The sequence below is a fragment of the Manis javanica genome, chromosome 6 (genome assembly GCF_040802235.1).
Source record: "Manis javanica isolate MJ-LG chromosome 6, MJ_LKY, whole genome shotgun sequence".
NCBI lineage: Eukaryota > Metazoa > Chordata > Mammalia > Pholidota > Manidae > Manis > Manis javanica.
In genome coordinates, this window is record NC_133161.1 from 106,678,812 (window position 1) to 106,703,711 (window position 24,900).

At 49.6% G+C, this 24,900-nt stretch overlaps 1 protein-coding gene across 5 annotated transcripts in view; it reads left to right on the top strand.

The window, feature by feature from the left end:
- The window catches only part of EGFR (epidermal growth factor receptor), a 205,753-nt gene extending 183,983 nt beyond the window's left edge, over positions 1-21,770 (top strand). For 4 of the 5 annotated variants that reach the window (XM_036994949.2, XM_073239171.1, XM_073239170.1 and 1 more), the window contains 9 exons: positions 2,437-2,622; positions 10,338-10,493; positions 11,363-11,438; positions 14,228-14,374; positions 15,763-15,860; positions 17,046-17,213; positions 17,586-17,633; positions 18,319-18,424; positions 19,123-21,770. In XM_036994949.2, coding sequence (XP_036850844.1) covers positions 2,437-2,622; positions 10,338-10,493; positions 11,363-11,438; positions 14,228-14,374; positions 15,763-15,860; positions 17,046-17,213; positions 17,586-17,633; positions 18,319-18,424; positions 19,123-19,475 — 1,338 coding nt within the window. In that variant the 3' untranslated portion in view covers positions 19,476-21,770. The remainder of the gene's footprint in view (positions 1-2,436; positions 2,623-10,337; positions 10,494-11,362; positions 11,439-14,227; positions 14,375-15,762; positions 15,861-17,045; positions 17,214-17,585; positions 17,634-18,318; positions 18,425-19,122) is intronic. The other variant, XM_036994947.2, reaches the window with a different exon arrangement.
- Positions 21,771-24,900: the final 3,130 nt, after the last annotated feature.

The window sequence follows — 24,900 nt, forward strand, 5'->3', positions numbered from 1 at the left end:
TCCCCTCTGAAATGATTACAGTATGCTTCCAAATCTTAACCAGATCTTGAGAAAATAGGAACAGCCAGAGGATTTCTTTGGCGTTATGGTTGTATGGTTTCCCAGACCTGGGGGAGAGATGTGATGTTAGCTTTTCTGGCAATCACATGGCCTATTAATTTTTCCATAGACTTTCCAGTTTAAATTAAGGGCAGGCAATGGAAAGGGAATGCAAAACAGATTTATGTGTGTGCCGTCTGCATGTTCTAAGGTCTGGGGTTTTCCGGGCAGGCACTCAGCAAGGCGCCTCGGAGGACTGGCCCAGGGTGGGCAGACGCACTTGGGCCCCGCTCAGCTGCGCATTGTGGTGTCAGCCTGCCACTCGCTTCGTTGGGCCTCGATTTCTCCTCAAGACATACACTTGCAGGCTCTTTCCAGCAAAAACTTCTTATATCTAGTGTGTCTCAAAGATTAGGGGCTGTTGGAATGTCCATAAGGATTAAACATCTGCTCTGTAATGTTGTGATATTATGTTTACAAGATGAAAGAACAGAAAGACTAACTCTGATGCAAGTGGAGAGCCTGACCCTCAGTGAAGCACCCAGGCTAGGCTCTGTGGCAGTCATTAAAGGCTGTAGGGCTTCCTTGTTAGTGGAAGAGGCACAGTCCCTGGTTTGCTTTGCATTTCTGGCTGTGTATGTTTTCAGGGTAGTTCAGCTCTGACATTTTGGAGGCCATCCCTGCCTAGATGAGCATCAGGCACCAGGATATTGAGGCAATAAGTAGGTAGTGTTTGTCAACAAGGTACAGCGCCAAAGAGCTGAGCATGTCTGATCTGAACATGAAGTCCTTTCCTCAGCTGGTGGGGATGATGTGTTTTCAAATCACGCAGACATTTAAGAACAGATTATGCTTATGCAGCAAAGCACTCAGACTCAGGCGGGCAGCGGGGAGTTAAACAGCTCGCTGGGCCCCACCTCTCAGTACTGCACCCAGTAGGCCTGGGGTGGGGCCCAAGAATTTGCCCCTCCAGCAAGTTCCCAGCCAGTCCGAGCCTACTGGAAAACTGCAGTGGTCAGGAGACTTAGCTTGACTGATCGGGGAGCAAGGAGGTGGAGGGCCTTTCTAGACAAGGGCCCCGTGGGTGTGGGTGAGCGCCCAGGGGAGGCCTGGGGTCGGGAAGGCCTACCATGTGCCTGGGGCTTCCCAGAGCAGGGAGGCCAGGGGAGGGTTGATGGCCAGAGCTGTGGTGGGTGATCAAGTTCGTGTTTGGGAATATGTTTATGCGCCCCAACTTTCTGCTCTGTCACCTGTCCCCTCTGACTCCTGCAGGGCTTACGGCAGGCCCAGCCTGACCCCAAGTCCACACCCCAACCACTGGGTGGAGAAGTTCAAGGAGCTCTGAACTTTCTCTTGCAGGCCCTGTGGCCCTTTCACATCTGAATAAAAGGTCACCACGCTTCATAATTTAAAGGGAAAGAGACAGAATTTATGGATAGAAACTGAGGACTCCCTGATCCTCAGTCAGACAGACGAGAGGCCCCATTGTGGACACAGGTGTGAGTAAAATCAGCCTCCTCCACTCAAGAACAGCAGAAGGGCAGAACTCTGGCCCGAGGGCCTGGTCTGTGCCAGGGCCCTGCTGCAGCAACCAGCTGACTCAGGGGAGAGCAGAGCAGCACGGCTTTCCCACCCCGGGCATGAGACAAGGAGAGCGACCGTCTGAGGTCAGTGGAGATGCACTGCTCTCTGACCACTTGAAAGCCCAACCAGGACACTGAAGGGGTTTCTCAGACCCCGCTCTGCAGAGGTGCTCCCAGGACCACGGCAGTGCTGAGAGCCTTCCCTCATTGCCCGCTCAGCTGTCAGAAGCAGACATGCTCTGTTGCCAAGTGCCGGCTCCTTCCATAGCCCTTCTGGCTCTTGAGCCCTGCATGGGAGCTCTTAGGGCTGCGCCTCTGCAGTACCTATGCAGAGGGTTATGGTTAGTGCACACATTGTCATCTGGGCCAGGGGCCTAGACGTGCCTTCCCTCTGGCCCCGCCAGCACATCTGCAGCCTAGAGGCTGAGACCGTCGTAATGAGGACATCAGCAGTGCCCAAACTTGAAGACATCAGGCCCCATTTTCATCTGACATTTTGTTCCCAGTGAATGCTGCCCAGCCCCTGTGAAAGGGACCCTGCCTTCAGAGGGGCCATCGCACAGCCCAGAAGGTGACAGGCCCCACATCAGAGGGGCCGTCCTGCACGGACCTGGCCATCACACAGCCTGGCAGGTGGCGGGTCCCTTCAGTGTCCATTGCACTAGGTGTTTCATGGGCTGCCTTGTCCCCTGCAAGTATATATTTTGAAACTCAAAATGCTATCCATGCTTTCTTTTACCTGGAAGGGATCTGCCTGCCTCTTGGCCATGGTGGGTAGAGTTCCTGCCGCCATCCGGTCTTCTTGTCCCCACAGGAAGCCTACGTGATGGCCAGTGTGGACAATCCTCATGTGTGTCGCCTCCTGGGCATCTGCCTGACTTCCACTGTGCAGCTCATCACACAACTCATGCCCTTCGGCTGCCTCCTGGACTATGTCCGCGAGCACAAGGACAACGTCGGTTCCCAGTACCTGCTCAACTGGTGTGTGCAGATTGCAAAGGTAAAGAAGGGCCCTGCCCAGAGGGGTGTGGCAGGTAGGGTGGTATTCCCACTAAACAGGCCATAGCCAGCTTCCTCACGTCTCCCTCACCCCCTGGAATGGCAGGATAACGAGAGCCCCAAAGGAAAGCAACAAGGAGGAAAATAAAGACACCTGGAAAATGGACAGTTAGGTTCTCCATCCTGGGATGGCTGAGTATGCAAGGGGGTGTGTACATGTGTGTGCACACAAACACACAACATACACTTTTCTTCCCTTTGGATTCAGCTGAGTTGATTGTCTTTTGTGTCCAATCAGTGCCTGTCCCACTGCACATGGAAAATCTAATTCGGTTATGTTTGCACAGTTTTCTCTTTAAGTCTTGGTATGGTTTGATGTTAGTTAATGGTTGTTAGCATTCTTCCTCTGCTATTCTGTGTTTAATCCTGTGGTGATTTGTAGCAGAGGAGGAGATCTGGCTTCCACTTGGTCAGGACTCAGCGAGAGGAGAGCAGACCCCTCCAGGAGGTGGACTCAGGCGACTGTGTGGCTGTGTGGATGAGCAGGTGCGGGTTCAAGGCCTGGCATGCAGGTTAGAGGACAGACAGGGGAACAAAGGCTGCTGCCCTTGGTATGCATTTCACCCCCGCAGTGAGCTTGACCCAGCTCCAGGCGGGGCTGCAAGGAGGTCCCACCTGTGTGCTGAGGACAGAAGCAGAGCCATGAGCCAGGTATTTAGCTGTTCTGACAGCCACAAAAGAACTTTGACTTTCATCTCAGACCTCTCCTCTTGATCCCAGTACTGCGTCGGTTATACTCAGTTGAAGTTAAGGAATTTGTGAGCAGGTCCCCTCTCTGAGCCTCCACCAGTCATTGCCCCTCACCTCCCTCAGATAACGGGGTGGTGTTCAGGGGGTGCCTGGGACCACCACGTCATCCACCAGGCCCCGTCCAGCTCCCAGATGCTCACAGCAGCCCTGGTTGACAGTGGCAGTGGGTCCCACAGAATCACTCCCAGGTGCTCTGGGCTTGCTCACTCAGCTCCCTGCAACGTGGAAAGTGACTTATAACACAAGCAAAGGCATATTTGGGTCACTGCTGTGCTTATTGCTGCCCAGGACACCACAAGACTGGTGGTTGCTAGGAGCAGTGACACTGGGATGAGTCAGGTCCCCTCCTGAAACTGGGGTCTCTGGCCAGGTCTGCTAAGTGGAAGGCCACCTCCCGGGACACCCGGCAGCAGCATGTCCCATCGTGGATTTCTCAGCTACAGCCCCTGGAGGCTCCCAGCACCTGGAAGTGGGGACTCTCCTTCCCTGGTGCTCCTGTCACTCCCGCGGCCATCTCCCCAGTCACAGAATGGAGTGGGCAGGCCATCATCAATCGGTAACGGGCCTGGAAGGGGCTGTGTGCTCAGATGCTGTGGTATCTGTGACTGCAGGAGCTTCCTGGGGTGCCTACAACCCATCACACAAACCTGCTGGCTTACGCAAAAGGGACTTCTGTCTCACACCAAGGGGTCCACAGTCCCAACTCAAGGTGTCAGAGGGCCGCACCCCTGCAGCCCCTTGCTAGCTTCCCCAGCTCTGGTGGCCCTGCTGCAGCCTGCGTCTGCATCCCCTCATGGCCGCCTTCCCCTGCCAAACCCAGCCACCCTCACCTTCCTCTCTGCTTGAAGGACATAGTCTTCAGTAACCCAGGAGACTTCATATCAGGGCTTTTAACTAATTAGCTCTGCAAAAGCCTACGTCCAAGCAGGTCACATTCTGAGGCTCCAGGGAGACATGCAGCAGCTGGCCGGGGGAGCAGGCAGTTAGCCCCGAGTCAATTTTGCTCAGTACAGAATTATTTGTAAGGCCTACTCATGTCTTGATGCCTGAACCAGAAATCATTCCCAGCTCTCCTCCCTGGGTGTAAGGCAGGAAAGCAAAGGGGGCTCCCCTTATCCCCGAGGCTGTCTATCACCCCTCCTGCCTTCCTTCTCAGCTCATAGTGCCCCCTGGGAGGTCTGCTTTATTCCCTTGTTCTCGAGCTTGCACCCACCCCCCACAGCTGGCAGATGAGCCATGTGAGAGCAGGGTCCTGGCTGCATCCCCCCCGGGGATCCAGAGCTCTGCACACCTGGGCCGGCTTCTCCTGCTGGGTCCATAACGCCCAGGTCACAGGGGCCAGAGATTTACCATTTCTTCTCTAACCATTTCATGTTCCCTCACAGCTTCCCCAAAGTGTCACTTCAGATGGTGGGGCATGTAGCCTGGGCAAGTTTAGCCCAGTACCAAACTGGACCTATGATTCTGGTGGACTGTAGGCTCAAAGTTGAGTTCTGGCATTTATTAGCCATGTGACTTGGGCAAGTGGCTCCGTCTTTCTGTGTCGGAAAAGGGATTCTGCCCTGTGTCTTCCTGGGAGGTGGAGATGACCCAAAGCCCCTTCCACCAGTCCCAGCATGCACCCAGAGCTCACTCAACACCCCCTTCATCCATTTCGCCCCCCATACTTCATTCAATTAGATTGATTAATGACTAAAAGTTATTCTCTTAACCTAGTTCTGCATCAACGTCCATTTCTTAGGGCAGCACCTGTCTTCCCATGTCTTCCCATGTCCCTAAGTGCTCCCTTCTCCTTGGTGATCTTATGTTCAAACCTGTCTGATCCCTGCTGTCTGCATAAATAGAGGTTTATTTGACCCTAAAAACCAGCCTACACATGTGATAGACAAACAACAAAACCTAAATCTGGCAGGACTCCCCGTGAGGAAGAATTCAGTTTTGCCTGGGTTCTGTTTGAGTGTGAGTTACCAGAGTTCCTGAGTTGAGTTTCCAGGCCTAGACGTCCCCAGACGCCTCTCTATTACTCACAGTTCCAACCTGTTTTGCAAATCCACTGTTCCGTCCATTGTACTGTGTTCAGCGTTCCACATTGTGCTATTAGCTCTCTGTAGTAGGTTAGCTACCTTATTTCTTTCTGAATAGCTGTAGTGGTGGAGGGAAAGAAAATAATGATTTCCTCATTTATAAAGAGAGAAATTTGCCTTTGGGTTAGTGACTCTTCATCTGAATATTAAACACTTTTCTTCATAAAAGTTAGAAGTGAAACTACCCACAAACACTTAGTGGCTGACCAGACGCTAACTCCTGGCATTTTCAAAGTGGGATTTATAGACTTACTCGGTGTCCTGCATTGATTCACAAAGGCAGGGACTGGCTTGGGAAGTGTTCTAAATATTGGTGGAGAGCTGATCACTGTTATGCAAGTTTATTGTCCTGGCTAAACTGCTAAGAATATAAATAAAATTATATTACCAGACTAAAGGAAGAAAAAAGGAGTAGCCTAGGGAGGAAGTCAGAATGGAGTCGGGAGGGAAGTGAGCTACACCCCCTTGCCATACGTGGGGAAGAGGGCCTCTGTTCTAAGGTCTCAGGAGCTTGTGGAGACATCGCCTGCTCCCCCATCACAAAGGCCATTGTTTCCTAAAGTCCTAGCATCTGAGGAGGACAGTAACTTGCTTGCTTCAGAAAACATATCTTTCTGGCTACCTCAGCCAGCTAATAAATCTCAAAATGTATCAGATGTCATAGTATCATCATAAAGTATTCTTATCCAAAGATGCTATCATCAGTTCAGTTTGAAAAACACTGCTACTGTGCTCACTGCCCCCTTGGGGCATCCAGCCCAGTGTACATTATCTCAGAGTCCTGCAGCAAATCATGCTGTCTGGACTGTGACTAATCTAACATTTTCCCAAACCTTTAGGACAACAGAGCTTTCTTATCACCTAACCCAGATTAAGATCTCACAGAACTGAGCTTCAGACAAAAGGTATAAATTTAGAATCCTTGAGACCATGTCCCCATGAGACTGCAGACAGCTGGCGGGGGGGAGAAAGGGGCTCTGAGAAGGAAGCTGACTTAAAGGCATCCTTCTCTGACCACAGATTTATATGTACCAAGCTACACGTAGTTCAGTCTGTGAGATAAAACTTAGTAAAGATAGACTTCCAAGAAAATTCAGTTCAAACGATCCATTTTTTAAGTATGTAGGGTACTTAGTTTGGACTAAGTCCATCGGGAAAACAGGGCCTTGAACCACTAGGAGAGGAGGCAAGGAGGGCCATGCCTCTGTGGTTGGCATGTTGGGTGGAGGAGGAGGTGGTCGTCCCTCACTGATGCAGCCAGAACATTCTGGCCTCCTGTGTTCAGTTCCAGAGCTATGCTGTGACACTCATGTCAACAAGTTGTACTGTGGCCATCACAGAGGAGCAGGGATGTCATGCAGAAAAATTAGTTTGATTGGAGGTAGAAAAGGAGCTGCAGTCCATTGTTCTCAGCCGGCCGCCATGGAGAGGGCACTCTGACCGCCCTGGGGAGGCCAGATGCCCAGTGTCCCGTCTGCAGCCCTGTGGGCTCCGGCCCCAGTGCCCAGGCCTGCTCCCTCTTTCCCCTGGCTGCTGTGTGCTCCCCGGGTTCATAAAGGTGCAGCCCCCACCCCACTGACCACGACCCAAGGGTAGTGACCCTTTGTTCCCATCCACAGTGGGCAACTGAAGAGCCACTCTGGCTTCAGAGCACACAGATAACACCTCACAGCAGGACCACAGTGGGAAAGTGACAGAGCGAAACAGCACACCCAATCGTCAGGTAGCTCAGTGATGTGGATTTTTAAAATTTATTCGCATTGGTCCACAGATTACAGTTGACAGTAGGTCATTAAAAGCTATTAGAGCACATTTACCCACTTTAAGACATTTCTCTTAGTTACTGCTTGAGCATTTATCTGCCAGTGTTAGGTACCCTGTGAAATACATGTAAGACAAAATTTCTCAACTCCCCAAACTTACAAACAAGGCAGGAACAGATTCATAGAGAGCTAACATCTCAGAGCAGAGCCCACAGGACAGTGGGCCCCCCTGTCCTCCTGTCGGTGCAGCAGGAACCAAGTGGTCGGATCAGGCATGAGGGTGCAAGAGGGAGTCCAGGAGGCGGGCTCAGCCTGCGGCCCAGCACTGGGTACTGCCAGCTGCCTGGAGCATCAGAAGCCTTGTGCTGTGAGCGTTAATGAGAGGCCCCACCTGTCCTGGCAGGCATCTGAGGGATGAGAGGCAGCCAGGGCACAGGGCTGAGAGCACAGAGCAGACTCCGTGCTGAGAGAGGCTGGTGGCCAAGCAGGGACTGCGGGGGAGGCAGGGCCCGGCCAGCCATGCCAAGAAGACAACCTCATCATGAAAGCAGAAGGCACCACTCCGGGGGTATTCACCATCAGACCTTTTGGAAAGTGTAACAGCAATCTAAGCAAGACATGATGGCATGGCAGACTAATTCAAGGTCACTGCAGAAGGGATGGAGAGGAGGGGATGGGTTTGCATTTTGGAGGAAGTGATGACAGTCGCCCGTGGAGGACTCTCTCTGAGCAACCTAAGTGCTCTAGAAGGATTAACTCATGTAACCCTCTGAGCAGCCCACTTCACATATGGGGAAACTGAGGCATGTAGTATTTAAGTAACTTGCTAAGAGCTCAAGCTGGTAAGTACAAATTAGCATTTGACCCCAGGCAGCCTGGCTCCCAAGTCCGTCCTCCCCATCAGCACCTGACATCACGCCTCAGAGCAGAGCCCACAGGACAGTGGGCCTCCCTGTCCTCCTGTCCCCACACTGTGGACATGGCACCACACAATCTGCCAGGAATAGGACATTCCAACACTTTTCTGCCTCCCTGAGGGCAGGAGCTCAGTGGTGGGCAAGCCACACAGTGACCTTACTCTGCCAGTGCCGCCCCCTCACCTCTGTCTTCCTGCCCTCTGCCATGTCTGTGTTCTCTGAGGCCCACCCGGACGTCCCCCCATGGGGGTTTATGGACAGAACAGAAATGGATCCCATTGCAGCTTCTCACTGTGGGCTCCCCCCAAGAAGTTGTTAGGCGCTGCAGCCCGTGGGCAAGTGCAGCCTGTAAATGTCGAGCCCAGCCACCCCTGGCTGCCTTCTTCCCATGCTGAACCGGAAGGTCTTGGGTCCCTGTGTGACACAGAGCCCTGTGCCCCCCTTCTCTACTTTGAGGTTCCAGGCCAGCTCTTCAAATTCCCTTTTAACCTCAATTTTCAAAATTCATCCTAGCTGCCCTGTAGTAATGAACAAAAATAAATATGTTGAATTAAAGTGAGGATCTCGGACATGAATCAGGAAATGGGTTTCCCAGGAGGAGGGCTCACACTGTGGAGCCTCTGTTTACACTCCAAGAGTCCATGAGCACTGTCACAGCTCTTAGCTCTGGTGGCTGGTTAGAGTATAACTGCTGGGCACTGAGATGGCCTTTGGAACTGCCTCTGTAGTGTGGGACAGAGACCGTGGACAGAGTTTTCTCTAAGTTCAAATGAGTCTAATCTCATGGTTCCCAAATTTTCTCTGATTTAAACCTGGCTGTTTAGCTGTGTGTGCCCCAGAATATGTAAACTGCTCTTCCCTCCCCTTTTCCAAGCCTTCTCTGAAGACTGGTGTTCTGAGAAAACATCACAATTTACTGAAGCTGCTCTGGTTCTTTCAGAGCAGGGGGCCAGGAGGGAAGGGGCCAGGGGAGCAGGGCAGCTCAGTTCCCTTTATTAGACCTGCACAGCCACGTGGGCCAGGGTGCTGGGGCAGGGGGAGCGGAGGGCTTCTGACATTCCCCGCAGCCCGTGGGCCAAGAGGTGAGGGTCACCTGGAGGCCCCCACAGGAGACTATGGGCACCATCCCAGTGGTGGTCTTAGGGCCTCAGAGGACTTGGTCTGCAAAGCTTCATCCCAGTCTCTAGGCCCTCTGGATCGGCTGCAAGGCGGCCATGGGGGCGTCTGGACCACCAGCACCAGAGGAAGCTCCGCTACTTCACAGATGTGTTAGTGTGGCTGACGCATCATAAGCACTCGGTGCCATCACTGCTCCCACCCGCCCTTCCCCCCTTCCCTCCTCCAGCGTGCTGGTGACGTTCGGAGCACCGGTTCCCTGGTGGGCATTTAAGAGGTGGAATGAGAGTTCACAGTGGCAGTTAAGTGAAACTGGAAATGCCCTCTGAAGTCCTCCTTTGGGGGTTTAATGAACCCAAAAAACAAAGTAAATGAAGGGAAAGGGACAGGGGAGGCTGACTGATTGTGACTGTGTGTATGTGCCACACCTACTCCATACCCCCCTCAGAGGAAATTTTCAGGAAATGTGTGCAGAAGCAATGAAGGAGACACTGGCTGGAAGGAGGGAGAAGGCAAGGGCAGGGGAGAGAAGGAGAAAGCAAGTGAGCTAGTCCAGCCTGGAATGCTTGTTGGACCTGCCAGGCAGGAGGCCCAGCATCGCTGACCCTTCTGAACGGGGAAGAGCACATCGTGCTCAGGGCTTGCGAGCAGGAGGGCAGTGTGTTGGCAGGCTCCGGTGCCGGTCCCAGCCTGGTCCGCCTCTTCTACCTGGCGTACCTTTGTTCGAGCCTCCATGGAGACAAGTTAATAAACCCGCAGCTGGCTCTGTCTTCATTTGTTTGCCTTTTCATCCCTCAGTAGATAGTTACTAACGTTTACAGAGTGCAGGTTACTGTGTCCATCAAGGGAAGTACCCGGATGAGCTCAGACACAGTCCCCGACAGAGAAGCTCAGAGTCTGGTTCACATGCGGCATGAAATTGCAGAGCTCGGGTGCCAGCTGTACCCTCTCTGCTCAAACGCAGTCTTGCTCTCCATGGGCGTCTGCTGAGCCTTCCATTCCCTCACCACATGGCCCGTGTTTCAGGGCATGAACTACTTGGAGGACCGGCGCCTGGTGCACCGGGACCTGGCAGCCAGAAACGTCCTGGTGAAGACACCACAGCATGTCAAGATCACAGATTTTGGGCTCGCCAAGCTGCTTGGTGCTGAGGAGAAAGAATACCATGCAGAAGGAGGAAAAGTAAGGAGTTGGCTTGTAGGTCAGGGAGCATTTCCCTGCCACAAACTGACTGATGCAGGGGACACTTTGGGGACATTCTGGGTGAGGTCATGACAGCTGCCACCGACACCTGGGTCAAGCCAGGGTCTCCTTATGGCATTATAAGCCAGAGCTTATAGTGGGAGCAGGATTTGCTGGGAGGGAGTAAGGACGTGTGTGGTGCAAGCAGGAGCCAAAGCGAGTAGACAGGAGCTTCAGCTCATCTGCAGGTGACCATTATGTAGCCACGGTTAGGTTTCAGCCTCTCCCTCCAGAGACCCCGTCAGAGGAACAACTGGGAAATGCCCCAGCCAGTTTGGCGGCACGTGGAAAGCTCCTCTGTTCCAAGAGCTCCTGATGTGCGTGTGACTCAGCCCGGCCCCAGACTGGTGGGGGTGGCACCCTCCTCTCGGATGGGGCTTGGGGATTTTGGGACTCCTTGTGGTGAGGGGATGGGTCTCTGTAAAGCCCTCCAGAACACTCTGGGTCAGCTGCATCCCTCTTTAGTTTCACTCTGCCTGCATGGCATCCACAAGCGTGGGTGGAGGGGCCCATGTGCATGGCCTGGGCCCACAGCAGCACACTGCACCCAGCTCTCCAGAAAGCCCACAGCCTGGTGGTCCTTGGCCGCAGCACCCAGGAGACCAGCTGTGGGGCCTAACAGAATAGCCCTGTGCACTGCCAGATCTGAAACCTCCTCCAGCTGGGAGGAAATGCTAGGCCTGGGGATCGGTCTGGGGGTGGACTGCCTTCCCAACATTTGTCACTTGTACTTTGTCCCAGTGCAATTTAATTTTTTCCAACAGAGGGAAGCTAATAGTTGTTGTCTTATTTTCTCTCATCATCCAAAGGTGCCTATCAAGTGGATGGCTTTGGAATCAATTTTACACAGAATTTATACTCACCAAAGTGATGTCTGGAGCTATGGTGAGTCAAAATCCTGATGTTCATGAATTTGTGCTGAAGCTAAGCTGGCTTGTATTGTTTGTTGGTTTACATTACATGCGCTGTCATCCAATATTTTCTCCTGAGACAGTGACCAGCAACAGTGCAACTGTCACTGTCTGTCTGCTGCCATAGGAGGATGTGGCGAGGGCAGTCCGCCCACCATGCTTGGGGCTGCAGGAAGTGGCAGGGAACTGGGGAGATGCCTGACCTGCAAAGTCAGACATGACTGACATGACCTCTTGCCCTGAATTTGAAGTGAACAGGAGGGGGAGGATAAATGTTGTCTGGGGAAGAGTTTCCCAGAGAGAAATGAAGTTTATGATGGGCTGATTCAGCGGCTGTTTTTCTGTGCCATGAACAGTAGTCCTTGTGTATAGCTTGACAGAAACACCATGAGGATGTGTCCATGGGAAACAAAGAAAGAAAGGGAAGTAGTTACTGCTTCCAGCTCTCCAGGACCCCATCAGGGTCCGCTCTCTGATCCCACTGCACAGGTGTCCTCCCTGTGGTCAGTCTGAATGGCCCTCCTCACCTTGAGGCCTTTGCACAAAGGGCCTAACCTTTTAGGAAAGTGTCAGTACACAGTTTTGCAGGCTGCCGTGCCAGACACATCCACCTTTGCATCCCCAGCAATCTGCTGAAAGGGTGTTTACCACATTTACTTGTGGACAATCAACCTGTTACCAGCTATTAAAGCAATAGAGGTGAAGGGGAGGCATCACCTCCCACTGGAAAATGTGTATTTGGGGAAGGGAATCTCCAAGAGGAATTTAGTCATTATCACAAAAATAGAGTCATTCACGAGATCATCCATTTCAGGCTTTTTTCACAGCATTATTAACTTTCTGATGTTCCAAATGTTTTTTTTTTTTAACTTCATGGGTCTTGTCTCATGTGCAGGAGTGCAATCTTTTCAAAGACAGAGATCTTTGTGATGAACAAGTGAATTTTTAACGGACCTGTGAGCTGAGCTGCCTGCAGTTAGTGAACTATATAAAACCATTCTGAAGCCTTTCAAGTCATTTTCAAAATCTGTCTCCTCCCCAAGAGGGAGGAACTCCTGGGCCCTGCCAGGTCCTCTCCACTGACCACACTAGCCTAGGCCACCTCCCATCCTCCGCAACACCACAGCAAGAGCTCCTAATGGGTCTTTTCCTGTTTTACTCTCTCTCATCTTTTCTGCAGACAACAGGCAAAATACGTTTTCAAGCTATATCAGATTTCTGCTTCCCTGTTAACATCCTTCTTTGGTTTTCCGAGTATATTCTCCTGGCTTGACGGATGAGGTCCTAAGTGGTCCTGCTCCTCCTGCCCTGGGGTGCCAGGCGGCCCCTCCCCCCTGCCTTCCTCTGTGCCCGCAGTCTGCGCAAGGCCCACGCATGTGCAAATGAACAAAAACTCTCTTAAATTCATGAGCAGTGGCATCCAGTGTCAGAAAGCCGCCATTGCTGATGGTTGCTGTGTTTGCATCCCAGTGGAGGCTGTGTCATTAGTGATCATGATCTGTTGTCTCTGGCGGCACACTGGGATTGTTAGACCACAAACCTACATTTTTAGTGTAAAAAGTACACTCCTGTTAGTCTTCTCACTAGTCTCTAGTCAAGGCAAAATATTTTAATAAGTTACGGGTCTGCGTTTTCCCCTTCAAAGCTGAAAAGAGACAGATTTCATACCAGCTTCCAGGCCTGCACACAAGCCACCCTGTCTTTCATCACCTGTTCCAAAACCTGAAACGTTTGCCTCCCCACAGAATTCACTATAATGTGCGCTGTTAAAACACTATGCGTAAACCTAGTGAGATAATTGACTTCATAGATATGGAAATGAGATTTTCTTTCTTTCACCAACTCCATATTGACTCACGATTTTCTTGCCCCCGAACCATTGCCTTCCTTCATTTTTCAATCCCACATTCCTTGTATTAACTCAGGTCACTCAGGTTTGGGATGGTCTCTGGGAAATCAGATCTGTGGTAACATGTATCAAGAGGCCAATTCTAAGAAAACGGTTCATCGGACCAGTTGGTGATCAGGACACTGCTGAGTTCCTATGTCCGACCCCTGCCTGTGTAGTCCGGAGACCCAGGCTCAGTCCAACTGTGGCCCTTCGCTGTCCAGGAGGACAGTTTCCTGAAAGCTTTTGTACATCATTAGAGCAGAGAATTACATCAAGGAAGGCATGCATAGAAAGACTTTTAGAACTCAGGGGTGGCCTGAGAAAACACCAATTCTAAAATTACTACCATTTTGATATTTTTAAAATCATGATTGATTTTGAAATAAAAAGTATGGTGTTTTTATGTTTATCAATAGGGAATTTTTTGTTTCCAATTTTTGTATTATTTAAAAACACACAGTTTATACCCCAGTTTGAAATCTGTCTTTCCACTTCCATGGATACGGGTCACACAGGGCAGATGTCTGAGTGTGTAACTCCTCCTCATAGCATAATACACACATTATAAGAATGGTTGTGTTGTCTTTGTTGTTACTACTGAAGTTCACCATTTTTTGGCCACTTACTGTTCACTTGGTATTGTCTGAACATTTCAGTTGTATTATCTTGCTTGATCCTCACATCCACCCTATGAGACAGATGCTGTCATTATCCCACTTTGCAGAGAGGTAAACTGAGGCCTCCAGCAGTCAAGCAAATTGCCCAAGGCCACAGAAATGTAGGTTTTTAAACATTAGAAACAGTATCAATGATGACTGAAGACAAGGCGTATGATGATAGTCAGATCCCAAAGCAACTGCTTCATACCGTAGGAGTCACCGTCTGGGAGCTGATGACCTTTGGGTCCAAGCCTTATGACGGAATCCCTGCAAGTGAGATCTCGGCCGTCCTGGAGAAAGGAGAGCGCCTCCCACAGCCACCCATCTGCACCATCGACGTCTACATGATCATGGTGAAGTGTGAGTGACGCCTGCCACGCACACTCCTTAGCTGGGCCATGGCCTTGGGAATCCTCGGGGGGCCCGTGCCTGGCAGGTCCTGCTGCCCTTGGCCAAACATAGACCTCAGAGTCTCTGAAGAAGTGCTTCATGGGACTTCCTGATCACAGGCTCTCTGGTCCAGAAACATGTAAAATCCCCCTCAAACGTTCTTGAGGAAGCACTTGCTTGACCCGCTGAGCACTGTGACCTGACATTTGCCCATGTTTGCAAGCAAATAAATACAACTCAAGTCTTCTGTAAGCCATTACACCAAAATATTCTATTCTCTGAGTTAGTCAATGAAAAAGCCGTCCCACTTTTTGGAGCCTGTTACTAGAGAATGTTTCTAAACTACATGAGGCTAATGGAATCAGCAGTTCTGCTTTGACTTAAACCTTCAAGTTAATGGATTTACAGGAGGTCTTCTGCACTATAGCAGCGAACGTTTTAGTCCAGTTGAGAGTGTGTTCCTTGATCACTCCACTGGAATCAGAAATTCAGTGAGATCTAAAGGTAACACCACCCGTGTGTGAGGAGCCCTTCCACAAAAAGGCAGCATGGGGGGATTTGATAAACCAAGTTAATGTAAATATCAATGCCCTTCTGACCCTTAGACCACAGAGTTTATCTGTTTTAACTTCCTTGCTCTGGGCTGAGGGAGCGGGATCCAGAGAAGTTGCCTGATTTGTCTAAGGTCACATACAGACTGACCTCGAAATAGTTGACATCCTGCTGATAGAAATTAAATGTGAGCCCTCAAGAGGCACAAGGATTTCAGTCAGAAGCTGTTCTCCAGCTCATTTGATGCAGCCTGAGATCCCTGTGTCTGTAGATGCACTAGCATGGCTGACAGACACTTCTCTAAGGAAGGCACAGAAACATTCCCCTCTCACATGTGCACGTGAGTATGTAAATACAGTGAAAGCCCCAGGGTGTGGAGTTCCCAAACCCCAGGATTCTTAAAGAAAGTCCCTAACTTTCCCCAAATTGCATGTTTCCAGCTTGCAAGACTGCTGAGTGAATGAAGAGGAGGGTGAATGTCGAGCGAGGACTTTGAGATCCTGGATTCCAGGGCACCCTATAGTTGGAGCTGTTCACAAATAGCAGCGCATAGAATAAGGCTGCTGGGTTACTTAAGGGGATCATGCCAGAGTGCTGGCTCTAGGAAGAGTAGGCATCGAAGATTAGAGGGTGTTAGTCAGGGCTAGTTTGCCAAGTCTAAAAAGTCTACCACAGGGGTTAGGTTTCTTTATCATTTGTCCAGAAGGGTCTCATCATAAATGCTTTCTTTAAGCAATGCCATCTTCATCATTTCTTCCTAGAAAAAGGGTTCTAACTGTCCCTTTTTCCCCTCCTTCTTCCCCCAGGCTGGATGATAGATGCAGACAGCCGCCCAAAGTTCCGTGAGTTGATCATTGAATTCTCCAAAATGGCCCGAGACCCCCAGCGCTACCTAGTCATACAGGTACCACATCATAGTCTCACTTCACTGGAAAGAGTCCCTCTACTGAGCATCAAATGTCACTGTGTGACAAATCCCTGACTCTCCAAGCTCTCAGTGCAGGACTGTTTTAAAAACTCAGTGAAAGAATATATGCAAAATACATATATTTGATACATATATGATGACTGAAGACATCACGTAAAGGTTCTGCTCAGCAATTCTGGGGTTGGAGGGAGGGTTTCCTCACACCACCAAGCAAACCATTCTCCAACACCAGCTGGGTAGCATCCAGTTCAGCTCGGTTCTGACACCACCCCCACTTCAGACACTACTTGCACTTCAAACCCACTAGCTATAAATCAGAGGTCTCCAGGACCCCTTCCTTGGTTTGCATTCATTTACTAGAGCAGCTCCCAGAACTCAGGCAGCCTGTTCACTCAGTAGGTCAGTGGTTTCTTATGAAAGAATATAAGTCAGGAACAGCCAGATGGAAAAGATACATAGAGCAAGGTAAGGGGGAGGGGCGTGGAGCTGCCCTGCCCTCTCTGAGCTCCACTCTCCCCAAATCTCCACAAGCTCACCAGTCTGAAAATCCCATCCTTTTGGGTTTTTATGGGGGCCTCATTACATAGGCATGATGATTAAATCATTGGCCACTGGCAGTTGATTCAACCTCCAGCCCTTCTCCTCTCCCCAGGGTGATAGGGTGAGATTGAAGTGCCTGCTATCTAATCAAGGGTTGATTCCTCTGGCCACTAGCTTGCAGCCAAAAGTGTGTTCCTCAAACCACCTCATTAACATGCCGACAGGCACCTTTACAGCCCTGCCACTTAGGAAATTCTGTGGGTTTTAGGAGCTCTGTGCTAGGGACAGGGGTAAAGGTCAAATACATATTTCTTATAAATCACAACATCACAGTACTTAGCAGCATAGTACATGCTCAATAAATACTGCTGCTTCGTCCTAAACTGTTTGCAGTTCACTCAAGCACTTGTAGATATCAGGGAATTTTTAGTGATTTACAGTAATTTCCAGAGGGGTAGAGGTGCAGAAGCAGCCATGCTTCAGAGAACCAGGGGAATTTTTATTATAACTAAATTGGCAAATGGACAGGTGCCCTCTGGCAGTAGGCCCCTACTCCTCTAGCCAAAAAGTAGAACAGCATCTCTGTGGGCCTTTCTAATGGTCTCAAAACCTCTGCACCAGGGGGATGAGAGAATGCATCTGCCGAGCCCTACGGACTCCAATTTCTACCGCGCGCTGATGGATGAAGAGGACATGGAGGACGTGGTGGATGCTGACGAGTACCTCATCCCCCAGCAGGCCTTCTTCCACAGCCCCTCCACATCCCGGACACCCCTCCTAAGTTCTCTGGTACAAGATTTCCCTCTTTTTCCATCTGTGTCTGCTAGTTTGAACCAACTGAGTTTTAGCGCAAATGATACTCACCCAGTGGAACTCACAGAGAGACACAGAAATTTTAACCAAACGGTAAAATCAGAATGAGTCAATTAAGCGTGTTAATTATTTTATTGAATTGCAACAACCGGATTGTAATCTTTTTAGGTCCACTAAGAATTTAAATCAGAATTAACTCAGATCTAGACCTACTTCTTCTATAGCTAACAAGTCAAGACAAAGTTAAGCACTTTTAAATATATCTTCTCTGTGAGACCCACCTCCTGCCTTCAGCGGGAGTGAGTGGTTTGTGCAATCATACCACAAACAACTCCAATTCTTTTTCAGAGTGCCACCAGCAACAGCCCCACTGTGGCTTGCATTGACAGAAATGGGGTATGTATGAGCACCTGGTTAACTGGAACTGAGTAACAGCTCTGTATCTTGGCTCCATTAGACATAGAAGATGCCCATCTCAACCCAAGTAATCTTGGTTCTCCTATTATACTGCTTCTTCCCTGCACGGTTTCCTTGACCCCTACCCCAAGACTGACAGTAGCTATTGCTTGTTGCAGTGCTGTTCAGAATGCCATAAAGGAACCATCAGCAGCTGGCAGTTCACTAGAAATGCTCATCGGGCCAGTGGGTCTCTGGGGGTGGGGCCTTCAGCTGATGCTTGACTGTAGGAAGCCTTGATGTGGACCTGCACTTAACAGTATAGATATAGAAGCCACTGGCCACCTGTGGCTATTTAAATTTAAGTTTCCATTAAATTTAAGTACAATTTAAGATTCAGTTCCTCACACATGTGGCTAGCAGTGCCCATTTTGAAGAGCACAGACAGATGGTTTCTGTGGTCGCGGAGCACCCTGCGGGGGAGCAGTGACCAGGACCTTGCCACTAGCCCAGTGGCGTGTGGGCCCAACAGCATGGGTGCCACCTGGGGGCTTGTTAGAAATGCAGAGTCTCAGGCCGATCCCCAGACCTGCTAAATCTGAATCATTTTAAGGAGATCTCTAGATTGTTATACACATTTAAGTCTCAGCAGTGCTGTACTGACCTTGCCTGATTCCCTCCCCAGCAGAGCTGTGCCCTCAAAGAAGACAGCTTCTTGCAGCGTTACAGCTCAGACCCCACGGGCACCCTGACTGAGGACAACATCGATGACGCTTTCCTCCCAGCACCCGGTGAGTGACTTGCCCTGGACAGTCACGCAGCTCAGCTTCCCATCTGGGAGCTCCAGCCTCTGCCCCCTGATGCCCTGGCCGGTTGCTTCCTTTAAGCTGGTCAGGCCAGGGAGACTGTAGCAAATTTTCAGACATAACAGAGGGAGTAAGAAGCAGATAAATACAGAACAACCAAGCACACACAGGTCTTTGTGTTGAGCTAAAGTTATGTCTGGGTTGTTTGTCTGGTTTGTTGTGTTTGGAATGCATCTACAGATCTTCTGGAATTTGAAGCATACATGTGTGAGAGCGTATGTGTGTGAGTGAGCATGTGTGAGCATGCATGAGTGGGTGTGGGGGAATGGGGGATAGATTCGACCTCTACTCTCTCTCCTGGCTCCAGTCTTGCCTGTGAAACTTTTATTTCCCTAATGTAAGCTTTATTCTCAGACACTCCCAACCTGTGTGCACAAACACATCTCAAGATAGGCTACCCTCTGAGAACTTTAAATTGGCCAAAGATAAGTGTACCCATTGCTTTGAGAAGTAAGAGACATTTGTTTTGCAGCAACACCAGATATTCTTTTCCTCAGCTTTCCCTACCCTCAGTCAGCAGTCTCCTCATTGGAGAATGTTCCCAGGGTTCCAAATGCACCCTGGAATCCTCCTGGGCCTGTGCATGGCTGGTAACTGTACCTTTGATTTCTTTTCAATTTCAGAATACATAAACCAGTCTGTTCCCAAAAGGCCTGCAGGTTCTGTCCAGAACCCCGTCTATCACAATCAGCCTCTAAATCCAGTTCCTGGCAGAGACCCTCACTACCAGAATCCCCACAGCAATGCAGTGGACAACCCTGAGTATCTCAACACCACCCTCCCAGCCGGCATCAGCAGGGTGCCCGACGGCCTGGCCCAGAAAGGCACCCACCAGGTCAGCCTGGACAATCCTGACTACCAGCAGGACTTCATTCCCAAGGAAGCCACGTTGAATGGCATCTTCAAGGGTCCTGCAGTTGGAAACGCAGACTACCTGCGGGTAGCGCCGCCAAGCAGTGAATTTACTGGAGCATGACCACGGAGGTCAGCATCAGCCATAGGAACCTAGACTTCTCAACCCCCAGAACCAAGCCACGGCAGCCACTCCAGTCCTGAGAGCCAAGCCCACATTAACTTGGGCCGTTGCCTGGTTCAGCCGTATCTGCTCTGATGGGCCCAGCTCTCACCCAGGAATTGCCCCCTCCAGACACACTTTGGATGTTGCTAGTACATTCCTTCGTCTTCAAACTGTGAGGCTTCCACAAAAAGACACCCAACAAGAATATTGTTCATTTGGGCAGATGTTCACCTTTCAATGAGATATATTTGAAAAAAACTAAATATATGTAAGGAGTTTTATTGCTTGGGGAACTTTGGGGCTATTAATTGTCATTACTGATATTGTTCTTAATGGGTTTTTCCAATGAGGAAGAAGCTTGCGCATAGCACTTGCTGTACTGAGTTGATCCAGGCCCAACTGTGACCAAGAAGTGAGGGCCAGAGTCATCCAGCGAACACGCGATTCACCGACTGCTTCAAGGTCTTCCATCGCAAGACAATTAAACAAACAAGAAGCCCTCCATGTCCTGAGCAGGCCTGGGTGGTACTGTATCAGATCATAGCCGGTATAAGAGGATAAAGCCACTTTGAACCTTCCTGGGCAAAGAAGAAACAGAAAGGATAGAATTCTTCCTCAGACTTACTTTATATAAATGTCTTCCATGGTACTTACTCTCCATCGGTTGACCAGTGTTTTCTAATTATAAGTATTAGCATTACTTGCTTATTTTCCATTCCACTGTTTTGAAACTCAGTTTGCTTTCCCTGTGAGCAAGAGGAGACGGTACATCGACTATAACCAAGATCATCATCAGCATTCAGACCACTGGCTTTTAATTAGGGTGCAAAAATTCACACAAGAACATGTCCCCCAAATGTGAGACTCAAAGGAAATACATCAAGTCGTTTGGGAGTCGGGGAACAGGCCTAGATCAGGAGGCTGCAAAAATGGAGCTGTTCTTAACACTCACTTAGACTCCTCCCCAGAAAATTAGTTTTCTCTTTGAAAATTATTATCTCTTTGAGGGTAATATTCTTTTTATTTCACTTTAAACATGCTTTACTCAGAGGGTACTTTTTTCCTCCCTGGTAAGCTGCCAACCCCTCTTCACCCTCTGTGAGTAAAAGGGTGCAGGCTATGGGGCAGCTGTGCTGGAGCTCCCAGCCCTCGTCCCTGTGGGCACACGGTACAGGTGGGAATAGAGGTAACATTATATAGAGGGTGGAATTCAGGTGGTAATATGAAATGAGAGTTTGAAATTGATGATAATGCCTTCACAATATCTGTAGGTGTTTTGGAAGCAGAAAATTCACCCTTAAAATACTTTCCTTATAATTGGAGGCTCCAGCTCGTGAGGACTCCAGTGTTTTTCTAATTTGTGTGTCCCTGCGGCCTGACTGGTTGATGGCAGTCCTTTGTAAACAGTGTTCTAAATACTCTTAGTCAATACCCAGTTTGCCAAGGAAGAAATGTTTCAGACAATATTTTCAGCCTATAAACATGTTCAGCCACATACACATACAAAATTTTCCTTTCACTTTTAAAAATTCTTTATTGACTCTCAGATGGATCGGGGCTCTACAGTTTTGTTACCAAAATATTGGTTTTATCCAAATGGAAATATGGACTATATTTAGTTCAATCCTGTATGTTTTCAAGTATGCTTAAGTACCCCTAGCCCCAGCATAGGTACTGAAGATATAAAAATAAATAAAAAGTAGCCCATGAGTCCAAAAAGTCACAGTTTAGCCAAGGAAATTGACTCATAAATACGAACCTTTAAACAGAATGACAGATGCTAGACAAGACATGCCAGCCAACACAGAGTGGGGAGGAAAGGTTCTGCCTGGGAGGCCTGGAAGGCCCATCCAGCAGGCAGCAGTGGGGCTGGGCCAAAAGATGGCCAGGGCCTTGGCCACAGGAAAGGGGAAAGTGCATTCCCAGCAGAGGGGACCCCAAGCAAGAAAGCATCTCCCAGAGGAACCACTAGTAGGGTCAGCCTAAGGGCCCCTCTAAGCCTGGCATTTCGCCTGCCGCTTTCCCCAAGTGTGTAAGAAAATTCAACAATTCTAAGACTCTAAAATATCACTAAACCACTTTCACTATATATTCACCTCAGAACTTGGAAAACAGCACAGCACTGGGAAATAGATCCATCTAGAAACAGCTTGGTGAGAGGGACCAACTGTACGCCAAACTGTAGCAGTTAAATCCTAGTATTTTTGTAATTTGAAATATTTTACTATAACGTAATAAACAGCAAAAACTGTTTACGCTTTTTCTTCTCCTTTGTATTTCAGCTTTCCTGCATAAAATCTAGCTGCCAAATTCTATCAAGACTGTTTCCCAAAATGTTGTCACTGTGTCTGTCCAGGGAGGCACAGGACTCTTGTAGAAGCCTTAGAGCCCAAGTCAAAGAGCCCAGCGGTCTGTGGCAAGACGGGGGCCCCACGGAGTGCCGTCATTTCTGTGTCATAGCCCTGACCAGCCAGACTTCCTCCTCACTGTCACCAGTCCCTAAGGCCCTACAGAGAGCCTGTGTCTTCCTCAGTTCATTCTTGGGAGGCCCTATAATCACACAATGAAAAATACTTCTGTCTCGTCATGAAGTAAAGACGAGGTGCCTCCTCCAAACTCTAAATTTGCTGAGTCCGCATGGTCACCGACTTTACACACGGAGCTCCGTGGAGCTATCACAGCGCGTTCCAGCTGATAGCAAGCTTTAGGTGTCTGTTGGAAGTTCTTAATCATGAGCTTTGCTCTCCCCCTGCCCCAAACTGCAGGTATCAATGAACCCTGAGTCACAAGCACAACAGACTGGCCCTCCAGCGTGGCTGCCTCGGGAATTTCCCAGGTCCCTTCCAAAAAGATCTGATTGGGCTTGCCTCAGGTGCAGCCTGGGCCCAGGGACTTTTCCGAGACCCAGTCCCCCTCCCCTGGCCCAGGTTATTCTGAGGAGCACCAGTATGGGGAAGCACTGGTGTAAAAAGAAAGGCTGGAATGGGAGAGGCCCTCCGCTGGCAGTCCCCCACCCCCACCCCCGTCGTGGCTCACTCCCCAGGCCTGGGCTGCGCAGCGTGGGGGTGGGGTGGCTGGACTGCCAGGACCTGTAGTTCTTCCCCTCAGTGACCGCTGGAATCACCTGATGAGCTGGAAAAGAAAGGGGCTGGGATCCCCACGGCCCCCGCGGAATCTCAGGGGTCCCATGTAATTCTAGTGAGCTGCCGGAGTTCAAACCCTGATCCCTAAGGCCACCTCAGGTGGACAAGCCATGTGTCCACACTATGCCCCCAAGACAGGATAGACGGCGACACCGGGTGTGGGGAACTGCAGAGGCAGCTGGCGGAAGTTTGTCAACCCTGATGTACCCGAGACTTGACTACGGCAAGCCGTTCCAGAGCCTCTAATTCCTCATCACCACCAGCTCATCCTGAAAATGGCAAACACCCAAACCTGAGCCTGGACAATGCGCCTGGGCAGTTTGTGTTTACAAAGTTAAAAAAACCAGTCCCTTTCTCCAGCGAAGGAGCTGTTCACCCCCAGGGACAGCTGCTGAAGTTGCCTACTATGTCTATTTTGCATTTCTTTCCTTTTGATAAGCGCTTGTTTTACTGCAACGTAATGATCTGTTTATATTTCCTTGCCTGGGGGCTGTAAAACCTTCCTGAATAGAAATTCCTGCCTCTATTACCAGCCACAACTGCCACATATGGGCTGTGGACTTTTGTACTATTAAAGATACATTTATGCAGGACTTTTAAATGTTAATCTATTTCTGTAACTTTATGAGGAATACTACCCTCATAGATGGCCCTGAACTTTGTAAGGTATATTTTTAGGAAAACTCATTTTTCTACTAAAGGAAACAGTTTACATTAGAAAGACCAAAATAGAGGGCTGAGCCAACATGGCGGCATGAGTAGGACAGGGGGAATCTCCTCCCAAAAACATACATATTTTTGAAAATACAACAAATACAACTAATCCTGAAAGAGAGACCAGAAGACACAGGACAACAGCCTGACTACATCGACAGGTGCGAGAGCCCAGCACCTAGTGAAAGGGGTAAGATACAAGCCCCTGCCGGTGGGACCCCAGCACACCTCCCCCCAGCTCCTGGAGGGAGGGAGAGGGAGCCCAGGACTGCTAAACACCCAGCCCCAGCCACCCGCACCAGAGCGCAGACACAGTGCATGCGTGGAGGGCTGGAAACTAGGGAAATAGGGCAGCAAAACCTCTGAGCGGGTGCCGAAGCTGATGCCCCTGTGACAAAGAAAAGACAGTGCTCTTTGAAAGTCTTAAAGGGACAGGGATTTAACAGCTAGATGGAAACAACACAGGTCACAGCCCAGTGGCTGGAAATTACAGGGAAAACTGGGCGCACTAACCCCCTGAGCAACAGCTCTGAGACCCCTCACGGAGGTAAACAGCCAAACAGCTCCCCCTCTACCCACGCCCCCGGTCCATTACCCCTCCCAGCGCTGCAAAAGCCGAGAAACAGCCTAAGGCAAAACATGCCCACAGAAAGGCAGAAAGGAAAATTGCTGCACTTCCGCCAGGCAAAACACAAAGACCCAGCCTACACGCAATTACCCAACACAAGCCACTAGGGGTCGCAGTTGCTCCAATAAAGAAAGGCCAGTAGCAAGTGAAAAGTTTGGTCCTCCCAGCTGTCAATAGCACCTGTCAACATGAAAAGGTAAAAAAATATGATCCAGACAAGACTAACCCAGACAGCTTTGGCATCTGCTACATCTTCCCCTGAGAAGGAACCTGGGGAGATAGATTTAGCCAGTCTTCCTGAAAAAGAATTCAAAACAAAAGTCAAAACCATGCTGATGGACTTGCAGAGAAATATGCAAGAACTAAGGAAGGAGAATACAGAAATAAAACAAGCTCTGGAAGGACTTCAAAACAGAATGGACAAAATGCAAGAGACCATTAATGGTCTAGAAAACAGAGAACAGGAACGCAGAGAAGCTGATGCAGAGAGAGATAAAAGGATCTCCAGGAATGAAAGAATCCTAAGAGAGCTGAGTGACCAATCAAAAAGGAAAAATATACACATTATAGGAACACCAGAAGAAAAAGAGAGAGAAAAAGGGATAGAAAGTGTCTTTGAAGAAATAATTGCTGACAACTTCCCCAAACTAGGGGAAGAAATGGCCTCTCAGACCACAGAGGTACACAGAACTCCCATGACAAGGGATCCAAGGAGGGCAACACCAAGACACATAATAATTAAAATGGCAAAGATCAAAGACAAGGACAAAGTATTAAAGGCAGCCAGAGAGAAAAAAAAGGTTACCTACAAAGGAAAACCCATCAGGCTATCATCAGACTTCTCAACAGAAACCCTACAGGTCAGAAGAGAATCGCATAATATACTTAATGCAATGAA